This window comes from Macrobrachium rosenbergii, chromosome 24 (assembly GCF_040412425.1).
Source record: "Macrobrachium rosenbergii isolate ZJJX-2024 chromosome 24, ASM4041242v1, whole genome shotgun sequence".
NCBI classification, from domain to species: Eukaryota; Metazoa; Arthropoda; class Malacostraca; order Decapoda; family Palaemonidae; genus Macrobrachium; species Macrobrachium rosenbergii.
In genome coordinates this window covers 22,630,124-22,656,210 of record NC_089764.1, presented here as the reverse complement: position 1 = coordinate 22,656,210, position 26,087 = coordinate 22,630,124, and the positions used below count along the sequence as shown (strand labels likewise).

Below are 26,087 nucleotides of genomic sequence, written 5' to 3'. Positions count from 1 at the left end.
CTTAAGTAGATTTCCTCCTACTTTCCCCCCTCTTCGTCGGTAATGCATTAATGTTGTGGGCTAATTGGAGCACGGCAAAGGTGGAAAGAAGGGATGGGAATAACAAGGCAAAAGGGCAATTGAAGTAGGAAGCGCAAAGCGCATTAAATTTACGAATTAATATAGAGGAGCTGTCTAATGGAGGCGTCCTGTGGGGTATTTGCAAACGGGTCCGCTCTTTTCCTTACTCTGTTTTTTCGCTTTTGTTTTTTTTTACTGCTTTTTTTTCTTTACAAGGGATGCTACTTTTAACGGCCAATATTTCATTACTGAATCTTTCTTAGTAACTTTGTTTGAGGGAAAAAATGCTAATAATAATTTATAAAAAAAAAAAAAAGCTTCTCCTTCGTGTCTGTATATTCTAACTGTAAGTTCATTACGAATTTCTCCGTTTTTTGTCCATTTGATTGTCACTGCCTACTGTCATCTAAACTGTTGTTTATTATAACATGACGAGCGTGGCCCAGCTTACTGCATGTACTTTGCCAATGGGTGACGAAGGCATACATTAGACTTCTTTTATATTCATGGGCTTCGTATAGAATGCTCCTCTAAGAGATGGGGGTCCAGACGTCTATCGTTACTCCAGGTAGGGAAAGCACCTTCCCACTTTCTCTCCCTTTATGGAACCTGGGACCGATTTTTCGCAGAACCTTTCAACAAGGCTATTCGGCTCAAAACGTCATTTGCGTTGACGAAAGCGTCGTCAATATGACTAGCGCACTTTGGGGAGTTTCTTGTCTCCAAGAAGACTCTTTCCTCGATTCCAAAAGGTAACCTGCCTTTATACCGCCTACCTGGCAATAAAAGGTAAATCAATAAAACCAAAAGGTCCTTTCACTCGCACGTGCTACGAGCGTCTAGACGTCCAAGGACAAACTCAGGGATGGGAAGGAGGACTGCATCGGGATGATATATTCCTGGAATTACACTTTCCTCATCCGTCGTTGCAATGCGGCCCAAAATAACTCTGGTACTTCGCTAGATTCGCAAACTCCGCTAAAGAATTTAGGCAGAAAAATGCGGGGACGTAACGTATTATTATTTCTATGGGTCTGTTAGTGCAGTACAGCCTGGACAGGACATTTAGGAAGTAATGGTTCGAAAGGGGTTGCCTGTACCATTAGGAATGGAATATAGAAATTTGGCCAAAAGTCAAGCGCTGGGGCCTGTCAATTTTCTCGGTCCCGGCATCGGTGACTTCATTTTACTCTATAGGTCATTCGCTTAAAGAGAAAATGCTTTGAGTCTTTAAGGTTTGAAAGGTGCAACAGGAGGAAAACCTTTTAACGGCAATTCCACTTAGTACTTTGTTTGAGGAAAAAATTTATAATTTTAAAATTGTTAGGAGAGGACGGATAGCAAGATGGAGGAAAGGTAACATGAATGGAGGAGGTACAGTAAAAGGAATGATGAGGTTGCAGCTGGGGGCCGAACGGACGCTGAAAAGATCCTTAATACTCACTATGGGGAAAACATAAATTTCTCACGTCATACCTACACCCTTTTCTATATTGTTCAGTTAAAAAAAATTCATTGGCCTGATAAACAAAACCTCCGTGCAGAGCTCTTCATTACATTAACCTTATAATAACCAAATAGTTTTTTCTGATGTTAGATAGGAGCTTGGGTGGGTTAACCTCACTTACGTCACTGGGATGGCTAAGTTAATATACCTAGTTTAACCAGACCACTCAGCTGATTAACAGCTCTCCGGAGGGCTATGAAGGATTAGACATTTTTTACGTTGTGGCTAAGAACCAACTGGTTACCTAGCAACAGGACAGGACCTACAAATTATTGTATGAATCAGAATTTAGGCCAAATCCAACTACATCATTCAGCGAGAAATGAATTTTATCACCAGAAATAAATTCCTCTTATTCTTCATTGGCCGGTCGGAGATAAAAGGAATGAAGTCGCGGCCTGCAGAGTTTGGGGAAAAAAAAATTAGTTTGCTGAAGAACAGAACCCACTCTCCCAACGAGGAACCTCTGATGTTAGATGGCAGCTTGGTTGGGTTAACCTCACTTATGTCACAGGGATGGATAGACAGTTACCAACCGCATCCCCCCACCCCCAAACCGCCCAAATAAAAAATGTAAGCGGAAGTTTACAATAGAAAGCCAAATAAACAGGCAGGCCTAAAAACAAAAAAAAAAAATTCTAGCTAGCCTAAGATCGCTAAGGAAAAGGCAAAAAAACCGGCAAGCCCAACCTCCCAAATGAATAGGGGCCACTCTCAAGCACTGGGCCTATTAGCCTACCTAAGTTCACAGCGAGTGTAGCATATGGGGAAACACGGCTAATGGCCTACTTACTGAGACTTATCGGTACCTAAATTACGCGAAGTACTGTTTAAAGTGTTTGGTCGCATGGCCTACCCACGAATACATTTGAGTGCAATAATCGCTTGTTTATCACTGCCTAATCAGTTCCTATCTATACACATAAATACATAAGAAAACAACATTTACCTTGCCATACGCCTCATGTGCCGACAAGGTATTAAGTAACATAACGTAACCATACTTCTCTTACGTGACATCATAACAATAACCTATATGCTAGCTCACAAGCTATATAGGAATATTACCTGTATACACCGGAAGCTACCTTGCCTACAGTACTACACTAAAAATAACCTCAATTCATCACACGAATGACCATTCTCATGCCTGGACTCAGGAGAACCCCGTATCACATCGTCGGATTTACCGACTAAGAAAAAACACATTTTTGCACATTTACCGATCTTGGCCTCTTTTGGGTCAAACTTGGGAGGCATACTGACTAATTATATATGCACGACGCGACGCTACAGATCGTCAGGGGGTGGCTGAACCATGATAAGAATGATCACAACGAGTTGCACCAGACAATCCACAGAATAGGGTACAGGGGCAAAGGCGCCAGGAATCTGCACTGGTCTGGGGTCTAGCTTTTTCTTGAGCGCATCTGTGGAGTCCTTTGTTGAGAAGGTGGAATTTATTGGTCTACCGTAACTTAGTTTATTTTCTCATTTTACATTACTGAGTGGCCCATAATAACAAAGACTGCTGGTTTTTCCACTTCCCTGACGATGATATTTGTAATGTTCCTCTAATTCTTTTGCTGTGTTGCAAAACGTAAGTATAATTCACCGAGCTCCATACCATTCCTCTTATCCCTTTTGGTATCTTAAAACACACACACATATATATAATATACATATATAAATAGTAAATGAAAAGAATACAAGCCTCCACCTTCAGACTTCAATTCAAATAAATGCCAGATTATTGCATAAATATGAGAGAGAGTAGAGAGAGAGAGAGAGAGAGAGAGAGAGAGAGAGAGAGAGAGAGAGAGAGAGAGAGAGAGTCGTAGGCATAGGTTCTTTACTGAAAAATAATTACCGAATTTAGTACTTCATTTTCTCCTAATGTCCTTACAAAGTTTTCTTTGCTATTCATCAACCAGCAAAGTTTATTAGAGTGATAATGTAATATAATAAAAAAAAAATACCAAAAAATAACCCTAAACAGCAATTTCTATTAACAAATCATCAATGCAATCCTCGCTCCACACGTCCGATATTTAAAAATCCATACCTAGTTATAACAAATGGTCTTGTCGATCTGATTTCGACAATGCATCATGTATTTTTTTTTCTGCAAAGGAGAATGACTTTTTTCTCGGATCCATGACGGGTTATGCGTAACAAACTGAATAGGATATAAATACTTTAGAAATACATCATTTTATGGCACCAAGCACTTTTATGTTGCTGATGCTAAAATGATGAAAAAATGCAAAGCAGTTATCTGCTGCCTTTCGTAATCAGCCATAAAAGTCCATTTGAATAATATCTGTTTTGATCACGCTTACGTCACAGGCGCGTTCACCCATTATTTCGAAAGTAAACATTCTATAAAACAGGGCTTGAATGATACCCCTTGGTACAAAATTTGTTCTGTGCTAAAATTTCCCTGGGATTTTTAATGCAGTAAAAGAATATTTTTCTGCGCATCTTCAACCGAAGCGTCCATTTCTGCATTATCAGTACGGATTCTTGTTTCTACAGAAGTTTAATGATTTATATACGAATATTTTTTTTTTTATATTCCTGCATAAAGATTTTGCATACTGTTATTAGGTGCAGCAATTTTGTAATAGCACCTTACAATGTAGCTAGTATTTACGAATCTTGATATAAAAAGAAAGTCCTTTCCCAAAACTATGTAAGTTGGTCTTGCTTTTGAATCGTCATAGAGTAAACAACTTTCATTTTCAGATACCATTATAATTATAAATTCAGAAAACCCCAATTAAGACTGCTTCATCAATGCCAGGTTTTCTTAATAAATACTGAAAGTCTCAAGTCCTTGATTTCTAGGTCCACAGCCCATGAAAATTTATGCTGTTGCGAAAATTTGCCTCATATCGGTAGGGTATTGACAAAATGCTGATGGCTTTGGTCTGACAAGAAATAATTCCCCTATCAGAAACAGTAAAGTCTTCTACTCTGTTTTGTGATAGATTCGTGTTATGCATCTGTCACCTGACTTTTAGCAACGAGGTGCATATCTTTTGAAGTCAATGGCGACGTTTCGAGAAAATATTTGACTGCTTTTGAAAGAGGGAACTGACATATTCCCCAAAGAGGTCTAGACTGGAAGGACTGAAATAATCTTACTTTTATTGACCTTTTTATGACACCGGTGGGCTTTTGGGTGATTCACTTTTATGAATTCTTTAATCTTCTGGGTGACTTCCATGAATGTTTAACAGTTCAAGTTGTAGCCGTTCAAATCAGGGACATATTTCATTGACATCCACCTCTCGTCTAACAAGGAGAGACACGATGAAATGTTTTCATTTCAATTGGTTGAAGGGGATGAAGAGGAGTCAAATTACACTAGAATGACACAGATGTGCATGAAGGTAAAATCAAGGTTTGCTGACCACTTGGGATGCCCGAAAACAGCGCATTAAAGGTATGCCAAACGATTTTGTCAGTGAATATAACGAGACCAATACTTAGTGACGTCGATTCTAGAAAAAGTAGTTCACAGAGAAAATAAACCACCAGAAATACCTATGGTATAAATAATTTTAAACGATTCACCCTAAAATTGTGAGACTTGAAGGGACCGCCACGCCTACAGATATTAATAAATTGATATAATTAGCCAGTTAACTTTCCGGCCCACCATAAAAAAAGATTTTGTCTCCATAACTGTGAATAGGTTTTTAACTGTTTACGTTAGAGGGAAGATTGAACAGTTTTGTCATGGAATTTAGAGGATCTGGATTGATAGCAATGGCAGACTCTCTCTCCTTCTTACCTTTATCATGGACACAGAAGCAGAAGCAGGCTAGGTTATGCAATATTCCTTTCACAGTCTCCTAACAGTGGCTCAGGTAACGTGCTATGACGATGTGCTGGAAAAAAAATGGGTTGATGGGTATTTAGATAAGAATCATGGCATGTTACTGTACAACTTAAAGGGTTAAATTTATCAAGTAACTTTAAAGCAAACTCTAAAAGCTGTTTCTTCTATCATTCTTAAAAACGGTTCTTGATAAACTATATTAGATCAAGGATAAGGGACATCCCTATCTGAGAAATATTTTAATGGGAGCCAAGAAGTTGCCATTTATGTTTATTTTATAATACTCTAAGACACATTTGTCGAAACCAAAATTCCCTAAAGTTGCAGACAAAGTCATGATCATCACGATCGAATGATTTTGATCAGTCCAATTAAAGGTACTTCCTGGGTAATTTCATCAGTGTAAACCATTATATAACTCATAAAGACATTGGCAACGATTACTGATCTGTTTTTACGACAACTAAAATGCTCAGAAAAAACCAGTTGCAACCCGTGTTTCAGTCTGTTATTATTTTTTCAGTTACTTTAAAATCCACATTTAACATTGATATAGGCCTCCAACTGGTAATACGTTCGAAATCTTCCTCAGTCAGTGTGAGAATAGTTACCCATTAATTCCTTTTTAAAAATATCGTATTCCTTTTGCAAAAATATAAAATTTTACTAGGATCACAAAATCCTAATTGATATCGTTCCAAAAAGGTTTTATAGAGTTCTAGCGAGAGACCATCTATTTTCACCTCCCACAATGAGCTATCGACACTCTGATCTTCTGCAGTTATGTCATTTTCTTCCGTCCGTAAAATTGCTGATTAATTTTATAAACATTCCTTGACCAGGTTTATTGCAATTTTCTTTTTGAAATATGAGATTACTCTTTAACTTTCACTAAAAAGTTTCAGTCTTTTCTCCAGCAAATATGCAAACGTTTGTTCCTCTTTAATTTGTCAACATTTGCTCGTGTTTTCATTCCTGCACTAATATCATCATGAATTCAATAAATTTTCGGTTTTAATTTTTTCAGGCTTTTGTCTGCATTCAACTCGATTTTCTATTTCCTCTTTTAACTCATAGCTCGAAAAATTCAGGAACTCGCCTTTTTCGTGATTAATTTTGCTCTGAAAACCTCATGACAAACAAAGATTTGAACTGTATTTTCGCAAATTACCTCCAGCACCTAATATTGCCACATTCACCTTTATTTTTTCAGTATCGCTTCATGTTATTGGGGAAATTCTCTTTCACAACATCAGCATCTAAAATATAACAGAATTTCCAATAACCTTTACCTAACGAGACAACATTTTCCGTTTTAATGGTAGCTTGACTGGACAGGATCAGGTCAATCTCACAACGAGTGTTCCGAATATCAGTTAAATGATTTTGCGGATCTTTCAAATCAGACCTATGTAACCTTGTTCCATTGTTTTCTTTAGTATATGGTTACTCCACATGGTGATTTAGGATAAACCAAGAGAATTTCAATCTGACATTATTTATCAGGCGAAAAATAGATCGCCAAAGAATATCATTATCTGGGTTTAAGTTTCCAGTTCCCCTCACTACAATACGACTCGCATTTCTTCTCAGGGAATACATGTTATTTTAATTACAGAACTTTCCCATTCTTTACCTCTGCTACTTCCCGCAGGGGATTAATCATTAATTAGGTGAATTTCAGCTCTTGTTATACGATGGTGAACACTCATTCTCTTTCCAAAACGTGCACATTTGATGATTTACTTACGATGATAGCAATTCCCCTTTTAGATAATACGAATAATAATGAGAAATCTACAATATACTTCTGTATACTCTAGTTTCCCCCTCTTTTTTTATTTTGCGTTCTTTAATACATAAAATATCAAGTTTTTACAGAAATATGAAGATGGTTAATTTTATTTGCTTATTTACCTTGAGTATATTTCTATTCACTGTAGCTGTTATCTGTAATTTGATCATTCTCTTTCAATAACACCGTTTTTATGTTTGGACTATCCCTCTTTTATTCATCCATTTCACTCATTCCCAGCTGTGTGTAATTTTAGCACTAAATATTGAAAATGCTCTCTTTTCAATCAAAATATTTCTTATAACATCTTCCAGCATTCTGCTTTTAGAACAACATTATTTTTACTTGGAAGTAAGACATTCTTTCTTTAAAAAATTATGAAAAGGTCGGAAAATAGAAGGAAATGGTGTAAAAGTACGAAAAAACTAAAAATTCTTTAAAAAATTATGAAATGGTCGGAAAATAGGAGGAAATGGTGTAAAAGTACGAAAAAAAAATAAAAATCCTGTATACAGGGCTCTGATGTCTTTCTTAGTGAAAATAAACAACCTTCTATAAGATTATATAAGTATACATCAAATTACATCAAAATATAACATATAAGTGGTTTCTACACGCATTGGTTAAAAAAAATTGTGGAAAATGGAAAAATACAAAGTACAGTACTTTCTGATAACTGTAGTAGGGGACCCTAGCAATCCTTTTTGTTCACCATCAATACTTAATAGAGTACTGTATTCGTATTTAAGCCGAAAACGCTTTTTGTATATTTTACTACGTGTGTGGTATACCTCGAAGCAAAGGATGATACACAAAGGTAGCTTTTCCATACAGTTCTCACAACAGTATGAGGTTTGCTTCCTTCTACACTCTTCTTTACTTTTTTTTTTTAGCAGACTGGAACACACTACACATTGAGGCTCATGATTTTTGTCTCCAAGTTGTTGATGGAAAATGGCCTCTCATTTAGTCTTGCATTCATGTTGTTTGAAAGGTAAAGTTCAAAGGCCAGTGATCAGCTGACAAACAAATATTTTGTTCTCTGTAACAAACTCCCTTTCTGAGAATAACGTTAAATCGAAAATAATTGGTTTTATATATTAAGAAAATACATTGTGTTAATAATTCTTAATTATACATAAAAAATAACATCACATTTCATCAAAAAACAAAACCTGTTGTTCGACGGGTAGGCTAGGCTTTACTACGTCTAACAAATGCAAGAAAACCTTCCCCTTCGGCAAGAAAGCTACGTTTGTCGAGAAACTCGTTAACTACAAAAAATTTGGTTTTATATGCCAAAGAAAGGATCTTGCCATCATAAAACATGGTTATATATCATAAGTATACCATTGCATAACATGAAAATGATGCAGCATACGGAATTCTTTTGAGGATACTAGCCTTAAAGGGAAAGTTAGAAAGCCATCGATCAGCTGACAAACGTAAACAAACACTTGCTCTCGTAATTGGAACTCCCTTGACGAAAATAAAGTTAAATCGGAAGTAATTGCTCCTCTGTACATCAAATATGTATAACGTATTGTGATACTGAATCTCGATTGCATATCAAAATACTGAATTAACTTTCACGAAAAACTACAACAGCCTTTTGTTCCACAGGGTAAAAAAAACTTTCCCTTGGGCAACACAGCTACACTCCAGAATTACGTTCATCCTACCAAAATATTTCGCTTTATATGGTGAAGAAAACATCTTGCCATCATAAAACACAGTTATATGCCATAATTCCATCGTTACGTAACGTGAAAATGATGAAAACAAACAAAACCCTTTGGAGGAAGCAGGTTAGTTTTCAGTCGCTCATTTCGACGGCTTAGTTCTTAAATTGTCAACAGATGGTAGCACTATAAGTGCGAATACGTCGGCTGCACTGGGGAGAATGGGAATTTTTTTTAACGTTTAGAGGAGAAAAGTCGTCGTCCGCAGACAAAAGGGTGCAAGGTCACGTCAGGGAGGTCGCCGTCATTAAAAGTAAATCTCCCACTTTTATTTTCACATTATGTCCAACTTAACAACACCTACTGTGTAACATAAACGCTGTTGGCCACTATACAGAGTAATTAATGAATGTCCTAAGGGCCATAGAAGGCACATTTTTTTTAGTCTCATTAACTGTTGATACTTTTGTTAATATTTCTTTGAGTTGGTCATGGATCTATTTATTATGGATTACTCCCTGTTTTCAACATGACAAAGCTGAATTCAATATTTCGTCCGAAGCTTCCAGCAGTCCATTTTCAGGGGAGATGTGCAACTGTAGGACTTGAGTTAACAGCTTTTACCTGTCCATATTTCTCCAAACAAATTTCGTAGGAAAGAAGATAGGATTTAGGCCAAAGGCCAAGCGCTGGGACCTATGAGGTCATTCAGCGCTGAAAGGGAAAATGACAGTAACGAGGTTCGAAAGGTGTAAGAGGAGGCAAACCTCGCAGTTGCACTACGAAACAATTGTTGGAGAAGGTGGAAAGTCAGATGGAAGAAAGAGAACATGAACGGAGGCACAGTGAAATGAAAGAAAGAGGTTGTAGCTAGGGGCCGAAGGGACGCTGCAAAGACCCTTACGTATTGTCTACAGTGCACCAATTGGGGTGCACTGACGGCACTAACCCCCTACGGTGAAACAAATCTCGTGTTCTCAATCCTACATAAATTCAGTAAAAATACAATGCAGATTTTACTTGAACTGTAACCCCGAAGGAGTTTTCTCATAACTGGTGGTGAGACATGCTGCACTTTTTGTAACATCTTGGCAAAGTCCGTCAATAGATGGCAGCACCATCGGTGAAATTTCTAATAAACAAGGATATGGGTTTACCTACACCGTCCAGAACAATACCGTTGTTGAACGCATATTTTAATTAATATTGCGTAAACCCCAAAATTCTGTCGCCTTTTACATATATCACTGTTATCATCGCATATTCACAGAACTCTTACCTCATTTGTTTTACAGCAGTGTTTCTGGATCCAAGGAAATTTGCGAAAATTTAGGATCACACGAACAAACGGTAATGGATCACCAATACTTTAACAGCACTCGCATTCAGTTCCTGCTCGAGTGGAGTCTGGAGTGACGCTGGTCGCTGGTGTCAAGGAAAAAAAGTTGCCAACTATTTCTAATTTACTTGTAAATTGTACATCGTGATGTTTAAAGTTCCAGCAATCTGAAGATAATAATAAAAAACTTAACATAACCGAGATTCAAAATGAAAAATAAGTATCACCAACATTTCTTGTGTAAAAATTTAGTTTAATGTCAACAGGAAATTCAGGAATTCGGTAAGTGGAAGAAAAATGTGGAGGATGTTGGTGCTTATTCTGGCCCACGCTTTGGCGTTCGAAGAGTCAGGTTAGTAGAAAAAATTAATTTTGACTTTATTTATGTGCTTGAAGAATGATAGACAGACTCAGTAAGGAGTATGAATATCCTTTTAGTTTTTTTTAAATCGATTATTTAACTTGCAAGGGTTCACAAAGATATTCCTGTGTCTTTCCTAGATGTTATGTGCAAACAATCATACATACATACATACATACATACATACATACATACATACATACATACATACATACATACATACATACATACATACATACACTAGGAAATTAAAGTATTAGATTTGGAAATATTCATTTGATAGAGTTGATATGTTGATTTTCATGTATATTTTAGATTATCATCACCTTTATTTCGTTTTATTTTCTTAAGGTCGATAGCTCTTCTACTAACGTTAATTCGTTTACGCGCCATCACAATGAAAAGTATGAATCTCTATATACCTCATCAACAATCTCTTCATTTAATTGAAAAACATATTTTCAACACTGTATAAAGAAGAATCCGATCTGGACATGACAAAAGAGATAATTGAGTGAGTATCTGTTTCGAAATTTATCAAACGCGTTACGCGTAAAATGCCACTTAATTATCTCTTGCTAAAATAATCAAATGATATCGAAAAAAACACTTATTACTTTCCTTCATTTAGGAAAAAAACGTTCGTTATCGTCTTATGCCAGCCTAGAAATGAGCTGCAGAAACTGTCAGATTCAGCGGATAAAAACAAGGGCTTCCAAAATTCGATTTAAAAAATGCTCAAAGGATCATAGATAACATCTTTACGCTTTGATCTCTTGAGAATTTAGTTTTCACTACCCATTCAGACGACACCGGTAAAAGAAATGAATATGAATTCTGAAGTCCTATTATTTCAAGCATTTTCACGCAAGACTGGTTTTCCCGTGCAAGCAGTGGAGTTCAGGCATTTGAATCTTTGGTATGCAAAATAAATACTTTTGAACAAGGATTTTCAATGAATTTCATCGCTTTCATCTAAATAACAAGAACCAAGGATGAAGTTGCAATGAACAGGCTAGAAACTGTTCAGACATCCACGATTTTGGTGGTACCATTCCACCTTTTTTTTTTTTTAGAGAGATAGTATATGCTAAATCTTACCTTCGTTTGAATTTACATTTTTCACTCTTTCAACTCTTTTTGACTCTACAGTTTACTAACAACTTACATGAGTGAATAATTCTCTGTTCACGAAGTCTGACTCAACCAAAATGTTATGTAGTTTTACATGTTCATTAGGGAGTGACAAAACGCTTAAACCTAGTTATACAGATCACGCTACAACTCTACAAATACGTAGGAAATCAGCAGCACAGAAAATGAGGTGACATCAACTAACTTCAATAACAAAATAATGCTAAAGAACTGAAAGAGACCAACCTAAATAGTAAACACTTGACCAACATCAGAACGTCTTGTAATAATGGAAACAGCATCAACTCGTAAAAAACTATTTGTCATCACTATCTTTATACATTTTGCAGGTGCATGTAAATTGACAATAGCAGTACATTAGTCAACAATAATGGAAGAAATAACAGATAAGGGATACTGGGAATAGAGTTTAGCAACTATAAGGGATGACTAAACATAAAAGACCCCAAAAAGACAAATGTTCCAATTATTCACTTTCTTAGACTTTTTGCAGAGTAGACGGACTCGCAAGAACTTCTTGAGCTTTCCTGTTATTTTTCGCCACGTCATTGATAGTTTTTCAGACATTTTATTTGATTTTACAAGCAGGAAAAAAAGTTAAGTATATCTTAGTTTAACCAGACCACTGAGCTGATTAACAGCTCTCCTTTCACGAAGGATTAGACTTATTTTATGTGGCTAGAACCAACTGGTTACCTAGCAACAGGACCAACAGCTTATTGTGGAATCCAAACATTATACCGAGAAATGAATTTCTATCACCAGAAATAAATTCCTCTAATTCTTCATTGGCCGGCCGGAGACTCGAACTCGGGCCTAGCGAGTGCTAGCCGACAACTCTACCGACTCGCCCAACGAGGAACTTTTACAAGCAGGAGAGGGGAAAACTTGAAGGTGGTAGAAACTGATAACAAATTCTGCTTGGCAATATGAGGTCAAGTTACGAGAAAAAAAAAAAACAAGACTATCCAACAAGTGTAAAAGATTAATGGTGAGTTTGCCAACTAATTTTAGCACAAAACAGAAAGAGATTGACTCTCAGAGGTATATACAGTAAATAATGGAAACTGAGGAAAATATTAAACGGTGTATTTCTGGAGAACAGGGAAAGAAACAAGGGACATGTTCTGTTCAATTTACAATTGTGTCAAAAAGGGTAAAAATAAAGTTCAATGTGAAAGGTTCATTTAAGCACAATTTCCCTTATAATGTCGATTCCAATTGCACAACGCACAAGAATAAAAAAAAAATTACAGGTCTGAAATATAAATTATACTTCAGACCTGAGAAACGTTGAAAGTAAAGACAGAAAGCTAAATGATAAGAGGAGCAATCTGACAAATTTAAGTTTCTGCTTCACTCGCTTAAATGTACTCAGAAAAAAAAAGGCGTATAACGCATAAACATCTCAGAATTGTTTGGAATGTGATATTAAAGATGTACAAACATTCCTCGCTTGGAAAAAACAAGGATTCAAGTTGTTTTCTAATACGAGAACTGCAATGAAGCTTGCAATGGGTCTGACTGGTCCGACAAAACTCTTCGGTTGTTAGGTCTTGACATACCAAGTTAAGGGAGAAAATTACTGTTTTTGTGACTAGAAACAGATTTACCATGGCATTAATGAAAAAATTTTCTATATAACAGCAGTACAGCAAAGAATTCTTCGTATATTATTTCAGTATATTCATGAAATATACTTAGATCGATGACATCTCAAATGGTATTTTTTTCTATATTAAGCACAAGAGATTTAAGACAGATCAAGACATCTGTAAAGTATAATTTGAGGCTCCTGAAATGATCTTATGAATCCTTTCTGAAAGTGCACTCAAAACGTAGCTTCACATTAGTACAAAACACGGCACACACACACACACACACACATATATATATATATATATATATATATATATATATATATATATATATATATATATATATATATATATACATATAATATATATTATATATATATATATATATATTATATATATATATATATTATATATATATATACATATATATATATATTTAGTTAAACAATTAGTGGAACACATGACAAATCATCCTAAGTACTCGGAACTAGCCAAAAAGAATAATACTAATCTTGCACACTTATAAAAAAATCACGCGAATTTGCTTGGTGCAACAGTAACATAACTAGATGCATTCTCTAGAGACATTTTAGTATCTACACTGATATAATTAACATGTGAGGATATCAATGTAAGTCCGGTTCTATATACCTTTAACCCAATCCTACGCCATCATTGAAAAGATGTTGAAAGAGGAACTAAATAATGGTAAGAGTAAATCTTGCTAATGTCTTTTGTCCTTCTCAATGTTATTTTGCTCTTGGGTCAATTCATGCCTGTTGGTCCTCTTCTGATGCCTAACCAAGCCATAATAACAGTGAACATACAATATAATTATATCTTGCATCACGTTTAACAAACCGAGTTGGCTTCACGAAACACAAGACTACAGACGCTTCTTCGTTCGTCCAAAAATTGGTGACTCATGACGTTCAGTAACAACGTCCATAGCATTTAGCCATTTCATTGATTTCATTTACTTACACAGTAACTACGAAAGACAGTCTTCATGCTTTACTCTCCGAAGCTCTATTGAAGATCCTATTGAGTGTGAGGTTTATCTTTCCCATAAACTTTGGTGGCGTCGTGATTTGTTAAGATTATGCTTTGGTTTATCTCAGTCATTTTTCTTTAATGCGAATGAAGTCGAGTAACGATCGAGGTTGGGGAGGTAAAATGAGAAAGAAAAATTATATATATATATATATATATATATATAAATATATATATATATATATATATATATACAATACACATATATATATTTACAATACACATATGTATTATATATATCTCAAATGATATGTGTGCGATTGTGTGTGTTTGTGCGTGTGTGGAGAAAAGTGAAACAAGCTTGAGAGCAATATACCTACACCTCCTCAAATACAATTATACGCTAAAATTTTGTCTAACTAAAAGGTATCATTCCTGTTCTTCGGAAATGCCAGTAATAAAAACTTATATCAAATTCAAATTATAACTATGGTAAGATAAGGTAAATGCAATAACATGCTAATGTATACTGTATGAACTGAGCTTTAATTCCCTTTGTCCCACTTCAGTCAGTTAGTCCGTCAAAACCCTCAGAAACATCGAATCAAACATTATTCACTCCGGGCGATCGATCCATCCCCGTGGCTTCGAGGTATCTGGAACTAATATCCCAGTGTTCATATTTTCAATGCGTCCGTCTGAGCGCCTTTCAAACTGGCCCCGTGTCGCTTTAATGCAATCACTTTCCCTGGCCTTCATTCATTTGCTCTTTTCAACAGGAAGCGAGGATTTGCCAGCACACAAGAGGCAGTCTGTTCAATACTCGACGTTGGTGGGACCATCCTTTGTCAACACCTCGCTTCATTCTCACGCGCATGCGCGCATTGGCCAGACGGCTTATCTCGCGTGCATCGTCAAGAACCTTCAGAATTATACGGTAAGGAGTGCATTAATGTTTATATATATATATATATATATATATATATATATATATATATATATATATATATATATATATGTGTGTGTGTGTGTGTGTGTGTGTGTGTGTATTATATGTATATATATAATACACTGTATATATATATATATATATATATATATATATATATATATATATATATATAAAATCAGCTTATGGCTCTTGAAAACCTCATAACAGTGAATAATAATGTATCGCAACCTGCAATATCTTTTAGGGTTATATTGGGTTAATTAAGCATTTCCAGTAGAAATGAACATCACTTTCGTCAGAATGACATATCAAAAACTATAAGAAGAACTGTTCTTCATCAGCTATAGCTGCACTTCACTCATTTTGACCGTCTTCTTTAATATGATAACAAACACGTCATTAATAAAATCTTTGAAAATGTAAACTAAAATCGTCCCTGCCATTATAGCTCGTGAACGATATTCAGCACTGCTTTGTTTTTTACTCGCGTCTTTCTAGTTGTCTGTTTTTTGGTAATACTTAAAAATCATTGTTTATCCTAGTTTTCGTTTCTTAACCTTCTTTGTGCTTGCGCGGAGATCGTCCATTTAAACATTCCTTATTAGGTCTCTATTATATACTATACATCTTACACGCATGCAGTTAATTTCTCTTCTGTACACTGTTCCTGTGCTTAAAGCTATCCCTTGCGAGTTTTTGTCTGGTTAAATACACTACGATTTAAACGCTTGAGATGTACATTATGCTTTCCTAACTCCAGTATGCTTTCAGGAAGTAATTATATCTACGAAAACCTTCACAGTAAACAAGACCTAAGTCTGTTCAAACAGAATTACAGTGCTTCCGTCATCCAGTTGTAACATTTGGGTCAGACATACACAACATATAGAGAATTATGAGACAATATGGTGGAGTTTATAAATGAATAAAGTCAATAGTAAACTTTAGCGAGAGTAAAATATTAAATTGAAACCAGGAAGATAGAGAAAGGCCTTTTTGTATGTATAAATGATGCAAAAGGTTGATGTATCTCCGCAAAGGTTTTATAAAGAAGAATTTTATCCACTGAAACTGAAGTATAGGTGTATGAAGAGATTGTGGTGCCAATTCGTGTTCATGAGTATGAAGTTTGTGTGTTAAGTAGCAGAGAGAGGAGAGAGAGAGAGAGAGAGAGAGAGAGAGAGAGAGAGAGAGAGAGAGAGAGAGAGAGAGAGAGAGATTGCTATGCAAATTATCCAACACAAATTGTTTAATTCAGTGACCAGTAGCTGGGTATGGGCTTCAACCTATCTTATCAGATTTATTTACTTTTTTAGTCTTTAACAAGGGCATGTTCGTTATCCACGAAAATCAGGTAGCAAGAGACTCGCGGAATTTAGCTAATTTTGTGGTGGTTGCTTGCTTTATTGCAGATTCAGAACAAAACAGATTCGACGGCAAAAAGTGCGAATGAGACGAAACTATTCTTCCTAGGTGGGTTTCGAATCCCGCCTGAAACTGAGAACTTAACTCTCTTTCAGTGCTCTGTGAAAAACAGTTTCCAGAAATATTAGGAAATGGAGAAGTAAAGTAGTCATTGTGGCTATTACACTAAACAGAATTGGCAAACGTGACCAGTATGCCTCGTACCATTAGACACAGTCATGTGATTCTATGGTATCTTTTCTGTTACAGATTCCTGGGTCAGAGCGTGAGATACATTGGCTGATAGCGGGAGAAACAACGTACACCTCTGACAACGGATAAGTTTGAAAATTACATCTTTTATTAAGTGCTTTAGGTAGAATGGACGGCGCCAAGTCTAGAGTAGGGGAGAAGAGATGAAATAATTCTCTCTTTCCCTCACTGTGTTAATAGCTTACTTTGTCTCCAGTATGTAGGTCTAGTTTCGTCATCTCTTTTGTTTACTAAACTGAATCTTTAATTTCGAAAAGTGACGTAGCTTCAGACTGAAAAACGTGAACGTATGGTATGAGTGGTTTCTGTACTCTTGTAATGAAAATTCACTCGTATGTTAAAGTTTATTCTGAGCTTATTCTAGCTTGTTTCTGAAAAATAACTGGAGAGATGTCTCAGACCAACATACGTCTCTGATACACTAACGATATATTATGAAGTCTTGAGATAATTGAAGTCGCTCTGTATTCAGTATTTTTAATAACATAACTACAAGTGGTTGGTTTTTCTCCTTTACTCAGAAGTGGCAACCGTGTAACCGTTTTCTTTGAACTCTTGCTGAGGAGTGACTGTGCTAAAGCCGTCGTTCAGACCATGTTTAAGTTTCCTTGTATATCTATATTTGTTTTGTTTTTAATTTTGTTATACTAAATTTGTGTCCTTTTTTTCGCGTTGTATGTGGTATGTGAATAATGATAAAACAATAACAACAACAACAACAACAACAACAACAATGAGAATAATAATAATAATAATAATAATAATAATAATAATAATAATGAAAAAATAATGAAATAATAAATAATAAAATAATAATAATAATAATAATAATGATAATAAAAAAAACTACAACAACAATAATAATAATAATAATAATAATAATAATAATAATAATAATAATAATAATAATAATAATCTATAGAAAGAACTATTCTAGTCTGAATGATCTATACCACTGAACTGCCTTGAAAATCTTTTTAAAGCGATGACTTAATATTACATTAAGTAACAGCACATTTATGAAAGATAACAATAACCGTGTAATGATATATTCACCTTTTCTTCTCTTGTACCATTTTAACCATGAAACTTCAGCGAGATGATTTATATTATTTCAGTGTCACTGTAAAATAAAAACTCATCGTAAAGGATCCATTGTTTTCCTGTATTGCCGGTTTTTTGAAATTATCAAAATGCTCATCCGTCTGACATCCAGTTTAAACACATAATTCTGACTCAATTAGTGAAGTCATGCATCATTTTTAATCTAAACTCTAGCGACGAGACGATGTGCCAAATAATGTTTTATTTTGTTAAACTTGTCTCGCCTGCCGTGAGAATATTCTAGGAAGTATATCGCATAAAGAAATATTATGACTTAGTGGTGACTTCTCTTGGAATAGACATATCATATTATTCAGTCACCTGGGGTGTTTTCACGTCTGTTTTATAAGTGGAGTCTATATTCTATTATTATTATTATTATTATTATTATTATTATTATTATTATTATTATTATTATTATTATTATTATAAATGATAAATATCCGAAGGTATATTCATAGCATTTACGAAACATCTAGAATACCATACCACATAAAAATAATCAGCTTGGTGAAAGAACTTTAACACTTCAAAATAAGTTCGTGGATTACACTCAATAAAAAAGTAAATCGAAGGCCATCGATATACGCGTTTTGGCTTTTACATCATGCAAAACAAATTTATCTTTTGCTACCAATATTGAATATCAAAAGGGGAGTTTTGTCCCGTCCAATAAGATATTTCCCTCATATCAAGCGAAAACGTTTAATCTTCCAGATTCGTGGCTGTCAACCCCGGGGGAGGAGATCAGTGGATGTTACGAATACATCACGCTCAGCCGTCGGATGCTGGTACATACCTGTGCCAGGTGTCTGTCAGCCCCCCTGTCTCCACGTCCATCACTCTCCTCGTAACAGGTTCGTAAACGAATCTTTCCTGTTCGGACGATTGGTAGTGTCAGTTTCATTCACAAATGCATGCGCTGTGGATAGGTGCCAATTTTGACCATTATTTTCCATGTTGCAGTTTTAGGTTGCAAAAAAATGAAATCCAAGGTGAAATAAGTGTTTGCATATTTGGTGAAGAAATCACCGCAGCATCTTCATCGTAAATAAGGCAGATAAAATGTTAAAGATTAGATGCTATGCTTGTAATATTCGTTAATATTCAAGGCATAATTCAATGTTGTGTTGGTCATACGCTAATCTGAAGATGGATGACAGGGTTGCAGGACAATTTTTTTTCTTGACTATCGCATCACAAAAAAAGTATTAAGCAACATCGAAAGTAAAGAGCAGTATTACTGTTAAGACTAATTAAGTTTTTATCTGACTGGCGCCATCACGCGAAAATAAATCATATTGCAGTCACCGAAATCCTCTACGCACAGTAAAAGGAACAAGCTGCCAAAATATTGATTATCACTTAGAATTATTATATATCGTTTAATGGGTTATGTGGATATGAACTTTCGTTTCCACGTTGGAGGATAAATTACAATTTTGGAGACTTATCTTAAAAAGACTCTCAGTCCATGGTAACAATTGTGAAATAGGAAAGTGTAATTCCTGTGAAAAATAGATTTCCTTTATATAATTTATATATTTCCTTACTTGTGTCTGTTTGTTCTTTCAAAATGATTATGCTTCATGAAAGGGAAGTGAAGATAAATTAGATAATTTTTGTTGCAAAATTTCATCTATTTTACCATGATAACAAAATGCAATTAAAACGTAGCAAGGACTTGGTAATAAGGAATCATATATCATTTATACAGTTTAGAATATACGTAACTAACGTCCAATCCGTGAAGAGGAATTAAAATTGCTTTTATGGTAACCAAGCGTGAAAATTAAAAATTTTATAGTAAACTTTTAAGATTATCGGAAATGATACTTATGATCTGATGATAAAACACAGAAGAAATCAGCTAGAAATTGCTACATAAGTGAAAATATTTCATATCGTGATAAAAATAACGAAAATGATAGATGGAATCGCACTGAATAGAAACGTATTTTTAGTGATGTTAGAGTCAGAGTTAAATGCAACCTCACACACATGTACACACACACACACACACGTATGTATATGTATATATATACACAAAGTTGAGATATCCCACCTTCGAAAGCATATTTATATAAGTGTACAATTACGTATGCAGTTCATTTTATACTTGACACACAAAAGAAAAAAATCGATGAACTCCTAACACAAAGGAAAAACATTAACAAACAAATCAGTTCTAACTTTGGCCCATCATTTTGGCATTCCTCAAACAAAGGCAGTGGCCACAGTTCGGCCAGGAACCGATGTGTATTTAAAAGCTGGGAGCAGAGTGGTCCTCGTCTGTCAAGTTCTAGAATGCCCGTACCCTACTTTGCCTTCCTGGTATAAAGGATTTCAGGCGAGTTTAATCTTCCTTCATCAAAGGGATTTATTGGTTAAAACATATTATTTGCTGTAAATCTTTTACTTCGCAACATTTGAAACAAAGAAATCTGTAATGATATGGTTGATTAAATGCATTTTTGCATGTTTTCTTTAGAAGCTACGACCATCATTGCACAGGAATTAAATATGAAAAGAGAGAAATGAAATGTTTATCTAAAAGCGTGGCTATTTTTATAGCATTTCATGCTATATTATTGTTGTTCCACTTATTTTAACTGTTATTTTATGTAAGGAAATAAATAAATATTCCAATGAATGAACGAATGAATGAATGAATAAACAAATAAATAAATGCAGAAAATCAGAGGGTCGCACTATTGAAGACAAAACGGTAAAATGAATATTCTGCAAATAATTATATATTTGGTATAACTATCATGATTTTTTTTTAAAATGTTTTTTTAATCTGTACGTGTTTAAAAAATACATGTTTAAGTGATATATATGTATATATATATATTATAATATATATATATATTATATATATATATATATATATATATATATATATATATATATACAATATATATATATATATATATATATATATATATATATATATATATATATATATATATATATATATATATATATATATATATATATATATATATGCACACACCCATATATACACATACAAATACAAATTCATGAGTATGTGTGTCTGCAAGTGCGTTGTTACATTTCAGCTCCAGGAGGGCACTGAAACAGAAGAAGGCCGCATTGAGACGACATCGGAGAATCCTACCGTGACCTGCACAGTGGCCTTACCACCCCCTACCGCCCGGAGCCCACAAGACGGCCTACCTCCCTGTGGCGCCGAGAAATCCAGTGACTTCAATAATCACTTTATCTCGCTCCTTCAAGAGACCTCGACGTCGCCGCCTCCACTGCCGACGGCAATGGTCTCTCAACCCCTGTCCCCGACGCCTGTGGGGCTGCCTGCAGCGACGGCCACCTTTATACGCGAAAGGGCAGCGTCCTCCCATTCAGGGGTTTACACCTGCACCAACACCTGCACTCATCCCATCCATTTGACTCTGCACGTCATCACAGGTAAGGGGCAGCGGCGGGTGGGGGTGGGGCTAATATTTCAGTCTGGGATAAGTGTAATCTAATATCAGTGCAAGAAAGTCGTTGGTTTTAGCAGAGGGACGAGGGAAGCGAACTAATAAAAATGTGTGAGGAAATACGAAGGTTCGTCTACCAGCAATATCAGTTACGGTAAGTCAGTAAGACAATATTGTCATTGCCTGCAATGCCTTGCAACACAGCGGGTCTCTGTGGCATTGCGCCATCAAGTCTTTCCTGTATGTTATTCTCCACAAATAATGTCCCCAGCTTCCCGACTGACGTCTCGCGCATTATTCTCCCGAGGGTGATCCAAAGGACTTGTCCTACCCATCTCCAGCTTTCCTCCATCATTATCTCATTTACATATGGAACTCTGTAGTAATTTCCCATAAAGTTTCATTTCTCATTCTATTCGATGAAGATACGATAAACCAAGATGGTGAATTCAAGCCAATGTCACCTTTGATATATCATATATATATATATATACACACACATATATATATATGTATATATATATATATATATATATATATATATATGTGTATGTATATGTATGTATGTGTATGCGCACGCGTGTTCTGGAGAAAATCAACTCCTGCCGAAGCTTTGAAAATTTTACTGGCTTCTCATTAACTTACAAAATCTTGAAAATGAAGACTCGAAGAGTTAACATGGAGCAAAATGCATTTGAAGTGAACCATGTTCGGTATCATGGGGATTTAGATGAATTTATAGACACATCTTTCGTGTGCGATAAAATATTTAGTTAATATTGGACTCTAGTTTCAATATGTTGTGTTAATTCAAATATTTTCAGCAGTTTTGTCTATGAATAATAACCCATATGAAATATTATGGTTGATCCTGTGATTTCAGTTGCTTGACGATGCACAAGCTACCATAAATAAAAAAAATTGGACCCATTAATACGAAGACGAATCCATATTCTTGACGTACAAACGTCTTCGTTATCATTGATGTTTGCTTTCTGAGTTTCATAAACTTTAGTGTAGTTTCTGCATTATTTCACAATAATCCATATACATCGCGCCGGTGTTATTTTTAGTTTCCGATCTTTCGGCTTCACTGTTTTTCCAGTATATTGAACTCTTTCTGATCTCAAGATACATTTCAGAATATTGATTTTCGATCATTGCTTCATTCAACTTCTCTTTATGCAACAGATTTCAAGGAACTTGATTTTTCTTCGATCTGTCTTGGCATGAGGTAGCTTTCCACTTGGCATGAGGTAGGTTTCCACTTGGCATGAGGTAGCTTTCCACTTGGCATGAGGTAGCTTTCCACTTGGCATGAGGCAGGTTTCCACTTGGCATAAGGTACGTTTCCACTTGACATAGAGTAAGTTTCCACTTGGCATGAAGTAAGTTTCCACCTGGCATGAAGCAAGTTTCCACTTGAGTTTGCTTAATTGATTTAATATTCGAGCTGAGATATTATATTTGTTTATCTGTGGTAATCAGTATACATAAACTGCAATTCCCGCCGAAGATCATTGCGCCAAATCCTTTTAAAAAGCTACAATTTCTTCATTATGAATACTCAAAAAGATTACAGTCTTTCTTTCTTGTTTATATATATATATATATATATATATATATATATATAATATATATATATATATATATATATATATATAATATATATATATATATATATATAATTATAATATATATGTATCACCATATATATATATATATATATATATATATATATATATATATATATATATATATATATATATATATATATTCACGTTTTACAAGTTTTTTATTTGCATTTAATGAAAAGACCCAAAAGTTCCGGAATGAGTGGAATTTTATTTTTCAGCGCAGCTCCGCACGAACATTTTTTCCTTCCTTGGCCAAGCTTATTTTCATTTCAAATGAGTAGTCCGGCGGGGGCCTAGTCGTACAAATTGTAGCATTCGTCGAAGGAGACGTGGCCGGAATTGTAAAGCCCTCTCATTGTCCACTTAATGAGAACTAATGTAAGTTCCTTCTTAACAGGGACGAGGAATCGTCGGGACATTTCACTCTTAAAACTTGATTAATTTAAAATGCGGATTCGCGTTCACCCTAAATATCTTTACTTCATGTGCACGATAACTTTCACGTTTCTTTTAACAACTTTTGACAGAGAAATAACGATGGTTTACGGCTTTTTATTCGGACAAAAATGTGCACAGAAAAGTTCGTTTGTAGGAAGAGGTTTTTTTAACAGTTGATTTTTCGTTTCATTTGCTTACAGTATTTTCGTAAAAGTTAAAGCAAACTAACTCATATTGATCGCAACGTAAAATGACATTACAAATGTATGCGCGTTCAAGTTATAATTGATGTACAATCATATATATATATATATATATATATATATATATATATATATATATATATATATATATTTATATATATATATATATATATATATATATATATATATATATATATATATTTACATACCACATATATATACATGAATACACACACACACATATATATATATAAATAAATATGCACACATACATATATATATAAATATATGTGTGTGTGCGTGTGTGGGCACTATTATTATAATTATCATCACACGGATTTCCTGACGCTTGTCTGTAATAAAATAGCATTGCCAATGAAACGTTGTATAATAATGATTCCTCTGTGTCAGTGTATTTGTGAAAATAATTTTTTTTTTATTTCAGGAGACGAAGAGATCGCAGCCACGCAGCATCCGAATTGTTCCTCGGGTCTCTCTCTGGGCCTCCATCGGGAATACTGAGATCAGTTTTATTTAACCTCTTCACATTGATCTTTATGTGTATCAGGTCCACAATAATATTCAATGGTATTCTTGTTGATTTTATAAAAAAAAAATCAACAAGAATACCATTGAATATAAAATCAACAAGAATACCATTGAATGTTATTGTGGACCTGATACACAGCATATCCCGTTCCCGATCTAGAGGAGAAAGGCCTAATTGATCTTTATTTTGCTCTCTTCCTGAAGAGAGCAATTGGAGTTCTTTTTTTCTTGAGAGAGAGAGAGAGAGAGAGAGAGAGAGAGAGAGAGAGAGAGAGAGAGAGAGAGAGAGAGAACTACTTCACAATGACGGACAATAGTAAACAAGAAGAAATGGATTCGTGAACAAATATTTCATGTTATGTTAACTGTACCTGTATGTTCAAATTCGGTGTAATTCAGTGGACGCTGTTCTTCGTGTGAGTTATGTGTTATAACAAAGCAAAAAGAATCCTTTAAAAATAGAATATTAACAGAACAACGACATTGAAAGTGAGGACTCAGATGGACCTAGCTTCTTCCCAGAGACATAGTTCGTTTACCTCAGTCTCGAGACGTAAGGGTCTTGTGTGTGAGATAGCTCTAAGGAAAAACGGCCTTATTGGAAACTCTTTGTTGACATAGTGGCTGCATTAAAATGCTATGACGTCATTTCGGTAAAATCGACGAGTTGTTGATCATATTGCGACTCCTACGGTGCAGTCAGGACGGAAAAGTTAAACATTTTGATGAGGTGAATAGCAAGGTTTTGTTACTACGAATGGAAGAAATGTACGTTCAATATAACATATTTTTATCAAAAATTGTTTTAGAAAAGGATGCATGACTATGAAAAAATAATAGTGTTATCATTACTGTCTGTTGAATTCTACTTGATGTAAGTATACAACCATTAACTAAGTCGATTTTTATTTCCTTTCCTTATGGCGCCTAAGTGACAAAAATGCAATGGGAATGATTATGACTAACCAGGTCGATTATCTGTATAACTATCTAAGTTGTTAGTTCGGTGCACTATAAAATTGTCAGTACGATCCTTTGTATAATGTCATATTTTTACCATGAATTTGTTTTTATATTTTTTCTAGATACTAATGATGCTCCGTTAGAAACATTTATGACAAATTTGCTCACTTTTACATATTTTATGTTAAGAACAAATTTGGCTGCACTTGAATATCACTATGTTCCGGTTGGAAGATCCGTATTCGGAGGTCCACGTCGAGGCTTTTATTTGCTCCAATGATTTAACATCGTTGACATAAGGCATAAGGATGAATTATCTATATCAGCCCCCAGATAGATATCAGAAGGATTATCCGAAGTGAATAACTTACTTACTGAAGAAGTACACTAATATTTCCAGCATTTCTTAACTCTTGCATAATTCTCCTCATGTTATGTTTTTCAATGTTTTCACTAAAATAGGCCTTCAGAACAACAGATGTAAAAATAACAGTACTCTTAAATTTCATTCTGAAAAACTTGAAAACTAACACTAATTACCAGTAAGTTAATGTAAGCAACCACAAACCCTGAGGAATCTACAATCAGAAAGTACTTGAAGGTCAGCTATCCAGAGGTACTCTAAAATCAAATAAATTTTCAAGATTAATGATAATCACATACTTATTGTCCCTCTAATACCTTTTCTTATTACTATTTCATTTACTTTTAATAAGGAAATATGTCCAAAAATGTAGCTGCAAAAACTGAGAAAATC

At 34.9% G+C, this 26,087-nt stretch overlaps 1 protein-coding gene and 1 long non-coding RNA gene across 2 annotated transcripts in view; one reads left to right on the top strand and one right to left on the bottom strand.

Annotated features, from left to right (window-relative positions):
- The window catches only part of LOC136851746 (uncharacterized), a 51,649-nt gene extending 41,349 nt beyond the window's left edge, over positions 1-10,300 (bottom strand). The window contains exons 1-2 of the long non-coding RNA XR_010856960.1: positions 10,174-10,300; positions 5,370-5,466 (exon numbers count right to left, since the gene is read on the bottom strand). This is a non-coding gene — a long non-coding RNA (uncharacterized lncRNA). The remainder of the gene's footprint in view (positions 1-5,369; positions 5,467-10,173) is intronic.
- A 239-nt stretch (positions 10,301-10,539) lies between these two features.
- LOC136851803 (uncharacterized) lies at positions 10,540-24,340 on the top strand. The gene is made up of 7 exons (XM_067126114.1): positions 10,540-10,585; positions 15,120-15,284; positions 16,980-17,031; positions 18,788-18,930; positions 20,299-20,423; positions 21,160-21,526; positions 24,264-24,340. Exons 1-7 carry the CDS (start codon positions 10,540-10,542, stop codon positions 24,338-24,340), a joined length of 975 nt encoding a protein of 324 aa, XP_066982215.1.
- Positions 24,341-26,087: the final 1,747 nt, after the last annotated feature.